At 40.1% G+C, this 18,900-nt stretch overlaps 1 protein-coding gene and 1 non-coding gene across 2 annotated transcripts in view; both read right to left on the bottom strand.

The window, feature by feature from the left end:
* Nucleotides 1–799: 799 nt before the first annotated feature.
* The window catches only part of LOC119737662 (dual specificity testis-specific protein kinase 2-like), a 29,511-nt gene continuing 11,410 nt past the window's right edge, over nucleotides 800–18,900 (bottom strand). Inside the window, exons 5-11 of the mRNA XM_038212152.1 lie at nucleotides 8,787–8,936; nucleotides 5,615–5,694; nucleotides 4,969–5,053; nucleotides 4,319–4,402; nucleotides 3,542–3,628; nucleotides 2,766–2,868; nucleotides 800–2,140 (exon numbers count right to left, since the gene is read on the bottom strand). Of these exons, the coding sequence (XP_038068080.1) occupies nucleotides 1,488–2,140; nucleotides 2,766–2,868; nucleotides 3,542–3,628; nucleotides 4,319–4,402; nucleotides 4,969–5,053; nucleotides 5,615–5,694; nucleotides 8,787–8,936 (1,242 nt within the window). The 3' untranslated portion in view covers nucleotides 800–1,487. The remainder of the gene's footprint in view (nucleotides 2,141–2,765; nucleotides 2,869–3,541; nucleotides 3,629–4,318; nucleotides 4,403–4,968; nucleotides 5,054–5,614; nucleotides 5,695–8,786; nucleotides 8,937–18,900) is intronic.
* On the bottom strand, nucleotides 3,988–4,060 carry Trnav-gac. Its single transcript has one exon. It is a non-coding gene; the product is annotated as a tRNA-Val (tRNA).

Consider the following 18,900-nt stretch of genomic DNA (forward strand, 5'->3'; position numbering starts at 1 on the left):
CTTCACCCTTTCAAATTCCCTTTGCGTGAAATTTGTAATAAGTATGATCCGGGGCTCAATTTAATAGCACTGCTTAACAGCCGATTTTGTGCTTACCAGGCCTCCATCTATTTCATAGGGACCTGAAGCAGTAAGCACAGCAAAAGCACGCTTAAACCCAGAGGGAAAAGGTGCTTAAAATCTGTGACATAGCAATAGAAATCTCCACGTGTGCACGGCCGTTAGCACATCCACGCCATGAAATAGTGCTTAAGCAGCAACATATTTCTGCTACATTAAGCACAACTTTTCTGCTAACTGTTAAGTTATATAACTAATAATTTGTCCGAAATTCTTCTGTCCAATTATGAAATCTACAAAAGTTTACCAATTTACTACATAGTTGAATCTCCTTTCTGTGATGATGTCGTTTGCAAGAGAACACCATGTTACTTGGTGATGCATAAGAGGTTTAAAGGCAGGATAGATTTTTATACATGAAAAACCTATAATATCGAAAAATCGATGTGCGTTCTAATTTTGTTAAAGTGTATAAAAACATCTGTAAATGAGCATAAATAACATTTTTCATAATGGCATAGATATCGTCTTTGACCCGTTAATATTGCAGGAAAAAAACCTAACATATTTTTTCCAATTTTTTTCACTTATGACAGCTGCTGCCACAAATAATGCCCATAATGGCATAATTTGTCCTCCACTTTTCAACAAGTGTACCAAAACAAATCCAAAAACAAAACATATAGACAGAACATCTCTGCTGAAAAAAAGGCCTGTGCCCCCCCCCCCTTTTTTTCCCGAATCAATGGTCAAATTATCCTAGATAGCCATAGGCTATTTTCCCCCAACATAGCTTCCGATTTGCCCACCTAAAATCGTGACTTGCTGTACTAGGCTAGATCTCTTGTTTGTACGAAGGAAACTCGGAAACCTCTTCACAAAGGGGCAGAGACACAAACCGAAAATTGTTTTTTAAACATTCCGACCTTAATTCCAGATGTGTGCCACCTCGCTTTATACCAAACGAAAGCAATGCAATGTTAACGGTCAAATTTTGACCCTTGAACCAATCTTTACTAGCCTCGCATATCCAAGAAAATCACAATCATGAGATTTTTCACCTATTCATAAAATCTGGTCCGACTTTAAATATAAACAAGGGCAAATACTGAATGGAAACTCTCAACAAAAATGGAAAAAAAAAGTTTCTAATACTTGGACAGAATATTTAAGAAGAGTGGAAGAAGATGAAGATATATATCTGATGAACAGGAAGATGCATTCACTCACATACTGTGTAAGACTAGTTTAATATGGTGCTGTACAGAAGTTGCCCACAAGCCCCTCCCACTTTTCAATCAAACAGTGTGCACTGACCAATAGGATCAACACTTTTGGTCAGCTGACCACAATAGTTTGGTCATACTCAGTCACAAACAAAGGTGGGCGGGGCTAAGGACAAAAATCCAGGAAGGTCCAACGCACTGCTAGGCATCCTCTGAGCTTTCAATGATTTTACGATCTCGGCTCCCCAAGCCCAGTTTATCCTCGCTTAATGCTCCGAGCCCCGGGTCACTTTTAAGGTATGTCACATCTGATGTGGTTTTACTCCTGGCTCGGCCGGCCCTGCGTCCCTCGAGCCACTCTGAGGCGACAAAGCCCGGAGAAAGAGTCTTGCGTCGGTCAGCGACGCTCATGCCATCGCTGATATCACTACTGGAGTGGATGACGTTGATGTTCTCGTCCACTTTGAGTTCTAACCGATGGATGACTGGGGAGCTTGGCAGTGACTTGGAGCGTTGCCTCATGCACCTCTCGGCTGCCTCCTTGGCAATTTCCGCCTCCTCATCTTCGTCTTCTTGGAGCATCTCTTGCAGGGGAACCCGGATCTCTGCAGGAAGCTCAGACAGCACAATGGAGGACGTTTGCTCGATCAGTTTCGTCTGGCCGTTCTTCAAGTGTGGCGTGTCGAAGGGGTTGACCCACTTCTTGGAGACGTTGACTTTACGGGGACGGGAGCCGGAGTCGGAGTTGCTACGGACGACGGAATTGCGGGGGGAACGTATCAGGGCGGGCCTGGCATCAGGAACTGTATGGAGCTGGTAGGGAACGACCACGGTCGACTGCGATCTCAAACGGCCTGAGGGGGAAACGTACAAATGTAAAACGTGAAATGTAACAGGTGTGCGAAAGATAAGAGACAAAGTGAATGGCTTGCGATTGCAAGGGAAGCGATGTGGAGTGTCCTGGTCAAATGGTTACGTTGTCTAACTCATGTGAGATGGAATGTGGGTTCAAACCCTGATGAAGAAATGGTGTTTGTGTTCTTGGGGAAGACACTTTACCACAATTGCCTCTCTCTGCCGGGTCTGCCCTGAGCACAAATGGGGGCCTGTGAAGGTAGAGACCAGACAGCGCTGATCCCAAGCTGCCACAGAAAACTGGTCTCCTCACCTGAGGAACAATGCTGTTGTTCAGCACTTTGATCAATGTTATAAAGTGTTATAAGCAGCACCTTTCTCAGGGCTGGATGCCAAAAACAAAGGAAGCCCCACCTCCCTAAAAAGATAGATAGATACAGGGTATGCTGGAAAGAGTGTGTTGAAACAACCACAGGAACACAAGAAGGATTGGTAACAAAGTTCATATCGAGAACAAAAAATTCAGTTCTTAATTTTAACATTGGACAAAATGATGTCAAAGAAACAAACACAAGATCAAAGTACCAAAATCAGAGATCTCTTGAACAAATTCATCCTCTTTACCTGATAAGGACGGAAGTCGTTTACTCTGTCTGGTGAAATCCGCTTCTATGTTCCTGATGCTCAGAACTACCTCAGTGAAGGCTGGGCGTTTACCGGGTTCCATCTGAAACCAAAAGCATAACAGTAACAAAGTCATGCAACAACTTTCTAAACTCTAAGAAAGTGTTTACTTTCTTAGAGTTTAGGCACTCTCCTGAAGACGGTCAGAGTTTATACCTCTGGTTCTTTTCAGAACCATTCTCTTAGTTGAGAAATTATTCGCACATGGTGTTTCCACAAACCTTTCATTATTTAGTATCTCCACCTTGCAAAGCCTCAAATCTTACTTAACAAATGTCATGTTTAGCTGCGGGATAGCAGCTCAACAGATCATCATGTCTCTCCATTAGTCCATTAGTTAGCAACAAACGTTCCCATTGTCTATTGCTCCTACATATTTTGGCCGATTTCAACCAAATTTTGTTAAAAGTATCGGTAGTCCAGCCCCAACATGTCACATGACCAAGCTGGGGTAAAAAAACCTTATTTTGTTTTTACTCAAAACACTACTCTTTCCAGAAAATTACATGGCACAATCACGTGACTAATATGCATGAACATGAATTCGTTGGTCCGCAGCTTCCTAGATATTTCTGAGCGAGCTCCTTTATTTATTACTATACAATGCAAAAAGGTAACCAAACAGCAACTTCTTCAAAAATTGATTATGATTATTATAAAGTGTCCTGCTCAAGAACACAACTATACAACAATATAAATGCCTCTCATGTCCTTACATTACAACAGCTGAAAGCTACAAGGAGAAGTTGCTCTGGGCAGTTGCCACTCAGCATACGGAATGCTTCCATGTCGAGTCCAAAATTCTGAAGCAAAAATAAAAAACACACCCAAATAGAAGAGTTATTGCCAACAAAATAATGCGATTCTATCCACATCAAGCAGCCAGGTTATACCCGTTTCTGTCTGTCATTTCAGATTTGTGCTGAACCAGACTGAAGCCCGGTTCATACTCTGCGCGAAGGCGTAAGCGAACTCATTTGTGACGTCATGGCGAGTATTCGCGCTGCGAATTCGTAAAAGTTGATACATTTCAACTCGGGCGAATTTTGCAGCGAATGTTTTATGACGTCAAATTCGCTTCGTATTCGCATGAAGTATGAACCGGGCTTAATGCAAAGATTGGAATAAACTAAACATTTTTTTTAAAGTTGCCCAAAGAGATGGACTGGAGTGGGGTTTGAACCTGCGGCCTCCGGATTGTCGTTCCGGTGCTCTACCAACTGAGCTATCCAGCCCTATGTTGGCGGTTCCCAATTTTGCCCTTTGATCAACTTAATAATATTATAAAGCGCCTAGTCAGTTTCTCTTTGTGATTTATTGGTAAATACGTACGAGCAACCAAACAGAAAGATTGACAGGTGATTGGAACGATTCCAGAGTCTAGTTAATGGAAAAAAAAACACACAATGTCCATCAGTACTAAACAAAAATTCTACATGTATTTCTGTTGACCTGAGTCTCTCCTAATATTATTTGTTTGGCGACATACTTACGTGCAATCTAGGAAGTTCGTCTGGATTTGCGGTCACTCTGGCTATGATCTCACACAAGATGATACCAAAGGAGAATAAATCGGTCTGAAAACATCAAACAGAAAAATGGTGATATGTTAACAAACTAATTTCTGGTAATGAAACCAAGGATTCCTCAAAAGCGCCCCAGGCACTGCAGCTCAAAAAGCCTGAAGAAACTGGCCTAGGATGCAACCTCATAATCCTCCAACTGCCTCCATGTAAAAATTGCATACAACCTCAATCCTGCAAAATCCTCTGTTATGTCTTGAATGTGGTCCTTGGAGGGGTGACCACTGCCTCAATCCTGCAAATTCCTCCAGCAATCACTGTCAATATGTTGAGGCAAAGCCAGTGACATCCTGGAGCAGTGCGGGGGATATAATCTAGGCCCAAATTTATGCACGGCTGAGCATAAACAACACAAGGTCCGGCCCAAGACCTTGACACAGTGCATCCTCCAAAATCAGCCAACATTTTTACCATACGACCTCAATCCTGCAGAATCCTCTAATTTGCAAAGAGCATTTTTGAAGTTTTTGGAAGGTTAGGGTTATGTTGAGGAGTTCAGGTTTTAAACGCATCACGATAGCTGATCACTATGAAGAGTATATTTGTTTTCTACTTCTTACTTTCTCAGTGTAGAATTTTCCTGTGAGGTTTTCTGGCGACGTCCAGAACGGAGTTCCAACAGTTTGTAGCTTCTCCGACTGATCTCTGAATAGAAATAAAGAAACAAAAATAAACATGTTTTTAGACTGCATATTTTTGTTGTTGTCAATTTAGCAGGAGACTGTGGCCCTTAATTCCGGTCCTACTAAAATGCGTCAACAAGCGTCAACAAGCGTCAATGGTCGTCAACCCAGCGTCAGCAAATTTTGTATAAGTTTTGGAACATCAAAAAAAGGTTTAAATGGTAGAAATAGCGACAAAGAACACCTTTAACATATAAATTAAAGTTCAAATTATTTCCAAAGTTGTTTTTTCATGCAAAACGTACGACGAGTTTGTCGAGTTAGTGTTGGCCGCCAGGTATCCAACAATGTAAACTACATATTGGTCCTGATATTCAGGGGGTACTTGTCCCTTACCCAACATCAACTATAAAAAAAAAATAAAAAATAGATTTAACACCAAACGGTTCCTGCAATTTATCATATTGTCCAAACAACTTTTGACACGTGTATACACCAACAGCCCCTGGTGTTTACGGTGGTAGGCAGGCCTATGACCTCACCAGTTCTGACCTGTGACCTCGCCAGTTGACCCCTGACCTACCTGGGTATTCTAGCTGCCAGCCCTAGGTCTGCTACCACCGCATGCATAGATCCGTTACTTGCTTTCTTGATGAGACAGTTCTAGGGGGAAAAAAGAATAAAAATGACAATTATGAATTAATAAGGGAATAAATATGTGCTTTGCCAGTTTTAAACAAGCACGTTTAAAACCGGCAAGTGGCCTTAATGTTGACAATGGCGTACCAAATTATCAGCGCCAACTTGTGACCAATTTCCAAAGCTTCAGTGGGAGGAACACACCGTACATGTATGTGTGTACTGTGATCTGATACACCGTGCCCTCTGGAGACATGCACACAATCGGGAACAAAAGATTGTATACATGTACGTCTCCACAGGGCAATTTCTGTAGATAAATACGTCTCCCCAAGGTTTTCACGAAATAGATATATGGAATTTACTCAAAAACTAGGAATTTCCAAGGTATGTTGATCCGTCGCAAATGGTAGAGTTTTAGAAAAGGGATATTAAGTCCGAATTTCAGCCAAGGAAATTAATTCTGGTGAAAATAAGAGCATTTTGAAACTGTACTTTCAAACTTCAAAACTTTAGTACACGAGAACAAAGAAATGTCTCCACACGGATACAATTTTCAGTATTATGGTTCATGCGCACATGGTGCGAAGTGCGCACAACTTGAATGTGCACAAAGCCATAGTGTCTTTGCGTGAGCGTCAGGCGTTGTCAGCAATGCGTTTGAATGTCCCTCCCAGTGGTCTCCCCCAACTCTCCCGTTGTAGCCGTCGAGGGGGTACTGTGCGCGGCGTCTATATTCAAGATCTACTTTGGTTAGAATGAATCATTTAATCGTGGGAGGGACATTTCACAGGCAGGCCTGAGGCAACTGCACTGCAAACTTAAGGAACCCTCTAGAAGAACACAGTAGATTTTTTTTTACAACAGCTTGTGGAAATTCCTCAGAACATTACTGAGATTTCAGATTTGCCTGTCATTATCTATTTGGGTATTGCCTGGATCAAGTTGCCTTGGGTGACAAGGACCTTCAATTTCATGAAACACCTGCTATTTTTATGTCCAATTAAACCAAACCCGCTGTATTTTTTGTTTTGACAGGACCTTTCAAAAGTCAAAATCAAACATACATTCTTCATACTGTATGTAAGCTTCTCAGGTTTAACACTTTTCATTTGCTGAAATGTGTTGATGTTTCTACAAATATATACTTCAATTCTTATTTTAACTACTTTCAATTCCCTCGAACTCAATCTTGTCCAAACAATGTTTTCCACTTTTAGCTTGTTTTCAAAGACAATATTCCATTTGAAGATTGACCACATAAAAAAAATTCCATACCTATCATCGCAACATTACTATTGCAGCAGTTGACTGCCTTTTTGAAGTGTGGCTAGTGTTTGTTTAGAATGCTGAGTCTTCACTAAGCAGGGAAGCTTTGAAAAGTTTGCAAGCCACATTTTCAATTTTTAATTTGCTTTCAGAAGTATGCAAGATGTGGTCACATAAATATAATCACTACTTATTATCATAACATTGCAGTAGATTTGTGTGTGTGTGTGAGGCTGGTATTTGTTTAGATTGCACTTGCAATCAAGGAAGTTGTGGCTATTTTGGTCGAAGGAAATGCTGTCATCTCTGCGCTAGGAAATCTAAAAGGGAAGTTCCAACGTGCACATATTCACGATGGTCCCAAAAACTTTCCCGGATTTCTTCAAGAAAATGCAGCACTTTACTGCTAGTTGTGAACAGGAGTTTCTTTTTTGGTGGTCTTTCCTGAGTTTGTCCCTGTGACTAACATTCAATTATGTTTGGTTACGAGACGTGTGAGGTGACAAGACTCAGTCACTAATAAAATGTATGGGAAAGATCTAAATATTATTGTTAATGCATGCAATATTCATGGACAAGATCTTAGCAGACCAATGTTTTGAACAGAAATCAACGAGTGCGCTGTTTCGTGCACGATTAAAAAGGTCTAGTTTCATCTAACCAATGACCAATCACAACAATTATGCTACGTTTACAACTGGTGATGTGCCAAATGTCACAGATACGTGCAACTGTAAATAAAACCTTGTTCGACTCTTCACAATGCTAAGAGAGTCCAGAACCAGTTTAGTCTTTCCTTATATTTAGAAATAACAAAAATGTAAGTGATAAGTTCCTTTACAAAATAAGACCATGACATCAGATTTGGAACAATACCAAGTTGTGGCCTGTTTCTAAAGTTCAGCAAAGATATTGACTATTTGGGCGAGTGCCAACTTAGGGCTGTATGCATTGATTCAACGTACTATAAGTCCCAGGAACGCATTCTTAAATCTTCTATATAGTAAACCATAGTTCTGCTAACTTCACTTGAACTCTCGATAGTTGAGGGAGTCAGGTTGGTGTCGGGTTGGGAAGTCAGGTTGGCGTAGAGGTACTTTCCTCGCCTTCCACCGCTGTGACCCGGGTTCGAACCCTGCCTGGGCCAATATGGGGATTGGGTTTTCAGGCCCTACCTGATTCCGTGGGTTTTCCTCAGAATACTCTTCTGGGCTTTTCCTCCCACCTCTCAAACTGTAATTTCTTCACATTGTCTTCTCTTTACTGGGACCCATGGGAGATCAGTGGATTCCACTGAATGGGCTACCCAGTTCACATAAGAAATAAATGAAAATAGTTGACCAAAGTTCGACTACACTAGACAACTATTCAGGATTAATTAGCCACGCACATCACAATGTAAAGCAGGTAGCCAGGACCCCCCCCCCCCCCCCCCCCGAGTTTCATGATTGAGTTTTGACTTGCGTTTGACTAGAGACGTTCGCACGTTGCTATTAGAGTGCAGGTTTAAGTTACATCGGAAGTCAATCACTAGTTGAACAATGGTCCTTCGTGGATTTGCTCTTACATGTAGTTGAACCCAAAATGTGGCTAGTTCCCCCCCCCCCCCCCCCACTTTTTTGTTTCTGTGTCAAAGGCACAACGGTCCAATTTGCAGAAGGGGGGGGGGGGGAGGGTTACTATGGGGTCCTCATTTTCTGGAAGGAGGGTTTGGTCATACTGAGTGGTACACAGGGAAGTAAAGGCCTCAAGCTAAGCGGGGGTCCCCACGCCCCTCTCCCACCCCTGCCCCCCCCCCCCCCAACCCACTCCCTCAGTTACACCACCATTCATTGCTAGAGACTTACCATGGACGTTAGATCTCGGTGGATGACGGAGTGCATGTGAAAGTAGCTCATCCCCGACGCTATGTCCTTGGCAAGAGCTATCCGCGTCATCCAGGACAGATGGAGTGACTCGTCTAGCAAGACGCTACTCAGGGTACCACCGTTCATGTACTGTCAAAGATCACAAACCAAAAAAACCCAGAAGACAAGCTGTTAAAGCCATGTAGGATCATTGGCAATTACCCCCGGATAATGTACCTACCGATTTAATGACAGAAACCTTGCTCAAAGTGAAGATAGGACTGGTATCAAATGAATGGTATCAAATACCCTGTGAAATCATTCTGGCTGAAATAAGATCGTTTGGAAGAAAATATTGATGGGGGTTTCAAAATAGGGTGCCTGCAGATACACTTTTTTGCGTGGATTAGCAATGGAATCCAGTTACGAGACCCCCCCAAAAATAAGTTTTCCTTGTTTTTTTTTTTAAATGTATAGCCACTGAGATGAAACTTCCTCAGGTTAGTTGTTAGGCACAATACTTTGAGCAATTTTGTTTACTTCAAACGAAAAGAAAAACCCCAAAAGTGCAAAAAAAAAAGCAAATTCATAAAATTCTTGGTATTTGGAAATTTGTGGTTGGAAGGATTGAGGCAGATTTCCTGCAGCGGGATGGGGGTTCGAATCCACCTAGGGGACACTTGCATTGCTCAATACAAGATTCTTATGACAAAGTCCATCACAAGTCCATCACAAGTCCTCCAGCCTCAAATCTGTAATTCACTAGCTTTCAAATGAACTGTTAGAATTCCTTTGTCATTGTTCATTCCGTTGCTTTTGTCTTGACTTATGAAAGGACCTGTGACTGGACTTGTGATGGACTTAACTACAACAGTTTCCTTCAATTTTTAGTATTTTTAACTTTGAAGGGGCAATTGCTATCCCTAACAGTCCTGAATCCTCCAATTTCAATATGATTTTGCACACCCCCAGGGAGTTGGGGTTCAAAGGTCCCATGAAAAGAACGTGTACATGTAAGGGAAAGCTCGGTTGAATCTTACAAAATCCTCAAACGCTCCTGGTGGATTTTAACCGTTATTAAGAGAGGATATTGGGCATCCTTTCTGTGGTATACATCAGGGTGAGATCAGGGGAAATGAAAAAAAAACCCACAAAATAATTGGCAGAGGGTTTGAAGGTCGCAAAATGACAAACAATCTTTTCAAAATTTCAGGCAAGTTACAAGTAATTAAACACAGCAAAGAACCAACTTTGCTTTGTCACAGATGTCCTTGTTAGACATGCACAAATGTTATCAGTCGATCCGGAACCTGGCGACACAAACAGGAAGAAATGGGTCGAGGGAGGGAAAATGGCTGAGCCAATCTGATGCGTTTCTGGCATGTGCATGTGCGTTTTAATACCAGACTCAACCGGACACAACCAGTTTTCAATCAGCGTACAGCCTGGTGTAGCAATTACTAGAAATTCTGCTGGACAATAAGGGAAAACAAGGAGATGTACCCTAGTTAAAGGCATGTATACAAACATTTGCATTTATCCCAAAAGTAACTTGCCAAATTATTATCAAAATGCTTACTTGGAGTAAAGATCGTACTGGTACTAAACACCCCCTGAATTAGTCCATCTGGCTTGCTGTCATTTACATGTAGAACGTAATCAAGAAATTAAGTGATTTCCAACGATCAGTCAACTGACTGATTTTTGGAAATAAAGAGTGCTGTTGACGAAATCCTGTTTCATGATCAAAAAGTTGCGTATGGTTGTTTTTTTTAATATTTTTTTTTACTGTTTTCTCAAAAAGGGGAAAGGGGGGCAGAGCAACATACCCCCTCCCCTGCCTAGTGGTATTTGGCATTTACTCCGAAACTGGTACTATGTGTAATAAATGCAACCTTGAACCCCATCCCCAACCAAAAGCTTGGAACAGTTGTTGTAAATGTTGTGAAATGAAAGCCACTTTTCCCGGACACGAATCTGGTATTCGCAACTGCTTGTAGATGTACAGCAAATCCTTAGTATGATTAACCATGGAGCTATAAAACAGCTCCATGGATTAACGGACAAAAACTGATTCCCTCAAGGACCTAGCCACTTGACACATGTGCTAGTAAAATTTGCAAAACCAGGGGTCTTTAACTTTAATTTCCTGCCCTGGCATGCCTGGTTAGGGAAACGGATGCTCATCAACTGCCGGTTGAGAACTAAGTTAGCAAATGGGGAAAAACTGACACTTGGATAAATCTGTAACTGCTGTGCTATATTGAAAAATGCCAAATTGCAATTATTTCTTTTCTTATTTTTTGTTTTGCTTTGAGTTGTTTATATTTTTTTTTTTTGGTTCTGTTTCCCCCTACTCCCCCCCCCCAAAAAAAAATTAAAAGTACACTGTACTTTCCAACTGTACTTAACAAATTATTATCTTGTTTCTTTCTGTCTGGCTGATCCATGTACATTGTATGAAGTAAAAAGATTTTATTGCATTAAGATACATGCACTGGTAAGGCTGCAGGTATTCTTACTGACCACCTATTTCTCAGACGTCAGAGAAAAATACATGTACTCTGGGGACTTGCATATTTAAGTTTTAACTCCTTATTTATTCTCAAGGAATCTTCTTTGTTGTACCAGAATATCTAACAATTCACCAATGATAAAGATAGACTTCAATCCTCATGTCAAGAAATGGACTTAAAGTCTTGAATTCATCAGAGAGGTCGCGTACAAATCATGAAAACCATAGGGGTTGAGATTCTGTGGCTATTGGAAGATTATGGCTACAAATATGGCTGTAAAATATGTTTCAGAAACCACATGGTCTTCTTTGTACTGTTCATGAAGCTGATCTGTGAATGGCACGTTTAAAAAAAAAGATATTTTGTAGCTGTTTCGAGCATGTAATGCACGTACAATATATGTACTTTACATTTTCAAAATATTGTTGCCTGATTAGTAACAGTGACGGATCTATTAAGGGGGAGGGGTCTAAAACAGCCTTCTTGGGCCCCTACAAATTGGAAAATCTAGCAGAAAAACAACAAATGACCATTAAATCCCCGTATATTAATAATCACACTATCATGATATTTAATCTACATCAAACTCTACCCAACACGTGTTTAAATACGGTCATGACGGTAGACAAAATTAATTGTTAGACCAACGAGAGCTACTGGTGGCATTATGAGTAGACTAAACAGGTTTATTCAGAACCACATGTCTGAGATGCCAAACATGCAACAGATGACAGCAATGAATTAAATGATAAACTGACACTTGAACTGCGAGGAATGGAGGACCGTAGCGAGACGAATGACATTTAGAGAGGGGAGAAGATTACCGGTCCGTTCGGGAGATTTATAACGATTGGATGCGATTGAATGAGAGAGTCAACTAGGGACAAATGTCACATTTGTGGGGAGAGAAAAGAAAATAAACTGGGAAGATGAGGTGGATTAATCAGAAGAACAGATCGTAAACTGATTGCTGGATAGTTGAGGTGGTTATGGGGTGTAAGGGGGTCTGTATTGGGTACAATGGGATTGGGATGGGGTGGGATACCGATTTGATTGGGGCGAGATGAGGGTGATCTGGGGATGGGTTTGTAGTGGGGGTGCAAAGGGGGCATGGTAGGGCATGATAGGGTGAGTTACCAGTAGAGTGAGATGGGGTCTGTCATGTCTGTGAGGACATGTGTGATGGGGTTAATGAGGTTGCAAGGAGGGAGGGGGAGAGGAGAGGAGAGGAAATTTGGGAGTGATGGGGTGTAATGTGGGTGTGATGGGGGTGTAGAGGAGTTTGTGATGGGAGTGTGATGGGGTGTAATGGGGGTGTGATCGGACCATGACAGGGGTGTGACAGGGGTGTGACAGGGGTGAGATGGGGGTGTGATGGGGGTGTGGTAGGAGTACGATGTGTGCATGGGTGATTGTGGCTCTGGGGATAAAAAAAAATTATTTGATGTCTAAAATACTAATTTTTCTGAGTTGTATCAATTTTATCATTCCAAGTATCATTTTCACCATACTTCTTCACTTTAGAATAATTTCCCAAAATCGAAAATTGTTTGCATGTTGTGGCCTGTGAATCCTTTGGCCTGAGTTCCTTTTGCACTATCAAAAAAAAAGTCAGGACAAAAAATACAATGAAAATTTGAGATGAATAATTAACTACTAGTTCATTACATTTCTTGCTAATGTACGTTAAATTACTTCCCATGTGTACATGATCAGCAAATGCACTGTGCCACAGTACAAACAAGATCTCAAATCAGTTCCATCGTTTGACCGATCGTCTGATGCACAAATCTAATCATGCATACAGCAATAATAGAATTTCTAGCATCTCGCTTCGGCCACATCGCTAAAATTAAGGGTAGAGCCTCCCCCATACGCGCCCACATGTGAAATAGACTGGAATCTCCATGTGTGTGCTGTACTTGCCCTTGAACTGCATGCACCAATTGCTAGCATCCCTATCAACTGATAGTATACACATGTACATGTACATGTGTACATTCAGTAGTGCATGTCATTTTATTGTACATGTGCGTCCATGGGATACTATACCCTTTAAAGGGAATGTACATCATTGGCTTTTGCTGTAATTTTCAGAAATGAACTATTTTGAGGGGTTTGTATAACAGATCAAATATTGTTACACTGACATGTTTGAAGTTTTGTGTTCGAAAATACTGGAAAAACCAAGAAAAACAAAAATGTTCAAGTAGTCTGGTTCCCAAAGATGAAATGGATCAATGTATAGATGCCAGAAAATTGTAAGGTAATGGAACCAGTCTAGAACTGGCCTGCACCCGTTCATGAACATGTAACCAATAGCAAACAAAATTTGGACTGAAAAAAAAAAATTGGTAAATTTGGAGCAGTAGTTGAAAAATAGTTAGGTTTTTCCAACGGTGGTCGGCCGACCACCGTTGGAAATTTATACAAAATACCACTTTTCTTGAAAATGACTTCGTAAAAAATTGGTAGTTTTGTTTTTCGATGTTTGCAAATGTTGTATATTCCCTTTAATGACAAGCGTACTTGTATCCAATGTGTGTACATTATACACATGTACATGTAGGTCATATTCCATAAATTTGTGGTCCAATTCTGTAAGATTTTGTAAAATCAGGACGCATTCTTTAATGCCCTCTGTCTCCAAGAGTGATTACAGTACAGTGTACATCAGAGTACCTGCCAAGCAATTAAAAAATACTTTGAAGTCAATTTTAACGATATTTACATGGCAAATTACACAGGTCAGGTGTAACAGGGACATAAAAATGTCAAACTTTTGAATCCCAAATTTATGGACTCTACTCCATAATACCATGAGTAATTCCATACATTTTGGTGTTAAAGTGTGACAATTTCCTGTCCCTGTTACCTCTGAACTTTGTCATTTAAGTGTCTTTAAAGATGACTTTAATCATTTTTTTAATTTGTGGGGTAGGTAGTTTGCTATAATATAATCACTCTTGGAGGATGATTGCATTATTAAGGAATGCATCAAAATTACAAATAATATGTAAGTCAGAAGTAACAGGGATTATAGGGAAAAAAGTGGCCCCCAAATTTTTAAAATGACCCACATGTACATGTACATAATGTACGTATTTAAAGCGAATGAAATTAAAATACCAAAAAAACTTTCCTGAAGTTAAAACATGTTTAATCGTTGCATATTCACAAAGATGCCATGAAATAAAAAGAAATTCACATTTGCGTTCACTTTTTGGTAGAGTGTAACGGCCCTTTGCCATGACTTTCCTAACACTTGCACAGGGTAGGTTCAACATCAAAACCATACATCATCACAGCATAATAATGAGAGTCAGTGATCCTTATCAAGCAGAAACATCAGCATGTAGATGTGATACAGCCTAAGGGACATCTTCGTGTTTATCGCAATCCCAATATTTTTCTATTATTGTTGGCTGGCGCCAGCTGTTATCTTTTATTCGTGTCGTCTTTTGGATTAAGAAATTAATTTGATACCTACTGAGACAACTGGAGCATTTTCTGCAAACAGATGCGCCATTGAGTATTATTAATACAGTGAAGGTTCATTACTGCACGACTACCCCATGTGGTATTATAAAAATTGTACATATGTAACGCACCACAGCTGTGGCGAAGCGTAATGTTGAAATGCTGTCATTATCACTGTAATATGACCAAGTATTGTAAGAGTAGTATACCGGTAGTAAAGACAAAATCCAAATAACTTACACACGTACGTGGAGAACTGGCCTTAATTTCATGGCTTTGCTAGCCATTAAATTCTGCACAAGTTTGTGAACACTGAACGCCACGTGCTGTAACCCTAAGCCATCTCAAATCCTCTTGGCGGTTTGGGAGGATTTAAGATGATCGAGTATAAATGGTTTTGAGAAACAGGAAGATTTCAGAGAATTGAGGATGGATGGTGTTGAAGCACATGAGGATTTTGGTGGATTGAGTATGAATGCATTTTGAGAGGCAGTGACTGACTGACGATTTTGGAGGATTTACGCGCTGGGTATTCTTCATTTTGAAAAGTGCAACATTCATGACATTTTGGAGGATTTTGGAGAATGGAGGATGGTTCCTAGCAAAAAAAGCCTATAGAGGTTAGGGTTAATAGCAAAGAAATGATGTGCTTTCTGAACCTGGCAATTCTTCCTGTACCTGCAAGAGCAGAATCCTTAAATGTAGTTACTGATGTACAAGTAAAGATTTCTCTCTAGACTGTGACATATTCTTTTAATTTTCTTTTCTGTCATTTGTTTCATTGTCGCTAGACTTTTTCACTTGGGGTTTACAAGCAGAGCCACGAAATTGAGCCCGGCTTCAATTGTGTGGAGTTAGTTCAATGCATAACGCTGGATGTGGAACAAACAAAAACTAGCCAAGAGAGGCCACAGTAATGAACTGTATTTCAGTAACTTAAACTGGGCCCATGAATAGGCTTCAGTGTCCATGGGCCTTCTCAGTTTACATGTCTTGTTGTTCAATTACAGAAAATCAAATAAGCAGTTCATTCTATTGACTTGCTGAAAAGCTATTGTATATCAATGGGTGTTGTACCGAATGTACACAATTTATCAACGAGTGCATTGTTACTGTAAAACCTAGGATTTTTTAGGTTCTTGTGACATATATATGCTTCCAGAGTGGCGGTAGATGATGGGGTGGGGGGGATTGTGAACCCCCTGGGTGGGGAGGGGAGGAATTGGGAGCCCCTGGGGGGGGGGGGGATGAGTCAATATGGGAGGCAGTGTGCTTTTCAATGTGGGAGGTCATATTAAACTACAGTACACTTGCTTTTAAATGAATTCATTGAGTACATCATATCCATGGATGGAAATCATAAGTGTCTCATTCAAATGAGCTAAGCTGTGATACTTAACCTGAGTGTTTTTGGAAACCCTTGTGTTAAATTTGGACAATCTGACAGGTAGATCCCACATTTTACATAAATGACAAACCAATTAAAACATCCTCACTGGAAGCATCGGACAATTTAGAAATCTTATCACCAAATTTCGGCATAATGTTTCAAATAAAAATTCTGTAACGTGGTTCTTAACTTGTGTCATTTGGCAACCCTGTTTTTCAAATTGGACAATTTTAGATATACTACACTTCACAAAAATGTGATTTACCAAACAATTTAAACACCCGTCTCTCAAGCAATAGACAATTTAAAAATCTTTATCACCAAAATCTCGGCTGAATGTTTCAGATTAATGAGTTGTAAACCTTTAAAATGCAACACACTGAGAACATGTGTGTCCAACAGGCACTGTGAATGGAAGCCTACTGAAAGGCGGTCGTCGATTAAAAGGAAATCCACAACTCAGCACGCGATGCTACAAAAGAGGACAATTATCTGACGCAAGGACATCGATGCCATATGTGATTCTAATTTCGTGCAATCGGCAATCCATCTTCCAACTGTGATGGTTTTCAAAGGACCATCATATAGTGGCTCTATTTATGATAATGCACAAGGATTTTCAGAATAAGATGGCTCAAATTTCAGGTGCAAAATATACCAGACCACAAGAATAGTAATCCACAGCAATTTTGACTAGACATGAAGTATCAGTGCTGAAATTAGAAAACGCACAGGTGAAGTTTGAATTTGAAAAAAAAAGAAGATTAAAATAGTTTAAGCACCGTCGATATATCGATCTAGGCCTATTACTTGATTATTCGATAATATTTTGGTATCGATATCGTCGATAGTAATTTTTAAAACATATTGAAATACGCCATCGAAAATTTCAATATTGATGAATCATATATCGAAAATATAAAAAATGCAGCAGATTATCGTCAAAATAAATCTCTTGTTTGTGCTAATACTTTGTGTTTAATGTTTGCTGTATAATTAAATAAAACTTGGCGGCAACTTGTGCTTGTGAATGAAAATACAAATATTGCCAAATGTCAAGCGTCGATGCTTTAGTGTGCTCTGCGTTCGCTGGAATTCGCGGTCTCCCCCAATGTAAAACCTCAAAAGAAACCGTCCGTTCTGGACAAACTCTCAGTGCTGATATTTGTTTTAAAAAGTTTGAGTAATATGCTCCAGAGAAAGCCATGGAAAATGGGGACTTAAGATCTATTTTGTTATAGTTTCATCTTTAAGGTCTTTAACTTTTACACGGGGATAATCGATATATCAAATATTCTTGATATTGGATCCGATATATCGGTTATTGAAAATTTTGATATCGACGGTTCTTAAAATGGTTTTTAAAAAAGGGTTGAGGTCACGTTACGGACAAATATATTTGTTGGTGGTTGTTAATGGTGACAATTAATGGGAAATACATGTACCGTACATGTATTCATTTGTTCATAATCAGGGAAATTTGTCTCAAATATGACTTGAAATGAGGCATGAGGAAAACCCGGCTACAAATCCAGTTGAACAGTCATACAAAGATCTAGACCAGTGATTACATAATTGGACTCAGTCCAATTTTGAGCCACGAACTTTCTATTCTGCATTATCATCCAACATCATGCCAATGTTTTTCAATTTTGAAGACTTCTTCCTGTGGAAACCTGAAATTCTAGATTTATGTGACAAAACTCGGTTTCGCATTCGTCCTGAGGCTCATAAAGTTGATTCCAAATAGAAAATATGTATGAACCACTTTGTCTGTTGAATGAGTCATTTTAATGAAGTGTAAATTTACTGAAAATGGCAAAACATTTACAAAAATTGGTTTCTAGAGGAATGACAGCCTTTTGGTTTCTGATGCTGAAATACATTTTTTCTTTCCCCAAAACTATTATTGGATACTTTGGTCACGTTTTCCATTAAAACCCTAACTTTGCTAAATGCAACAGAAAGCAACACTGGTAAAAAGTTGTTGCATACTGTTGCATTTAGCGCCAACTCAAGTCCTGTGCTTTGTTGCATCTTGTTGCATTTAGCAGGGTATCTGCTCATACACGTAGTGTCTAGGCGATATAACAGAATCCACTGTTGCATTTGGTTGCATTTAGCAGGGTAACTGCTTGGTGCCAAGGCTGGTATGCACTGGCTTCACTGCACAATGCAACAGAGTCCACTGTTGCAATTTGTTGCAATTAGCAGGGTCCTTATTTCAACCAAGGAGGTAGATTAACCCAGTTGCATTTTGTTGCATTTAGCAGGGTTCTTATATTGTATTTCAGCCAAGTTGCATTTTGTTGCATTTGGCATGGTGCCTAGGGAAAATCTGTCGAGGGTTATAGGGTTAAAATAAAATATCATGGGTCAAGGGGCAATCAAACTGTACAGGAAACATAATATAAACAAGTTGTTGCAAACGTTTCTAGATCTAAGTTAAAAGGGTCAAATTTAAAGGAGGTGCAACGGCACAAAATATTATTTAGAAAGTTTTCTTGCTCAGCAAAATTTAGCCGGGAACCAGTCACAAGCAATAGTATTCACATGACACTTTGGCTGGTAACCTAATGTTGCTAAGCACAACTTGTTTGTGCTTTGCAATTTTCAGAGTAATATGGCCAACGGTGTCCGCATTACTTGGCTACGGCTAGAAATAACACACAGGTCTATATGGAAGTGGTTGCAGCCGCTTCCATAGGCGCGTGTATGGCTTCAGCCA

This window comes from Patiria miniata, unplaced genomic scaffold (genome assembly GCF_015706575.1).
Source record: "Patiria miniata isolate m_02_andy unplaced genomic scaffold, ASM1570657v1 HiC_scaffold_3, whole genome shotgun sequence".
Classification (NCBI taxonomy): domain Eukaryota; kingdom Metazoa; phylum Echinodermata; class Asteroidea; order Valvatida; family Asterinidae; genus Patiria; species Patiria miniata.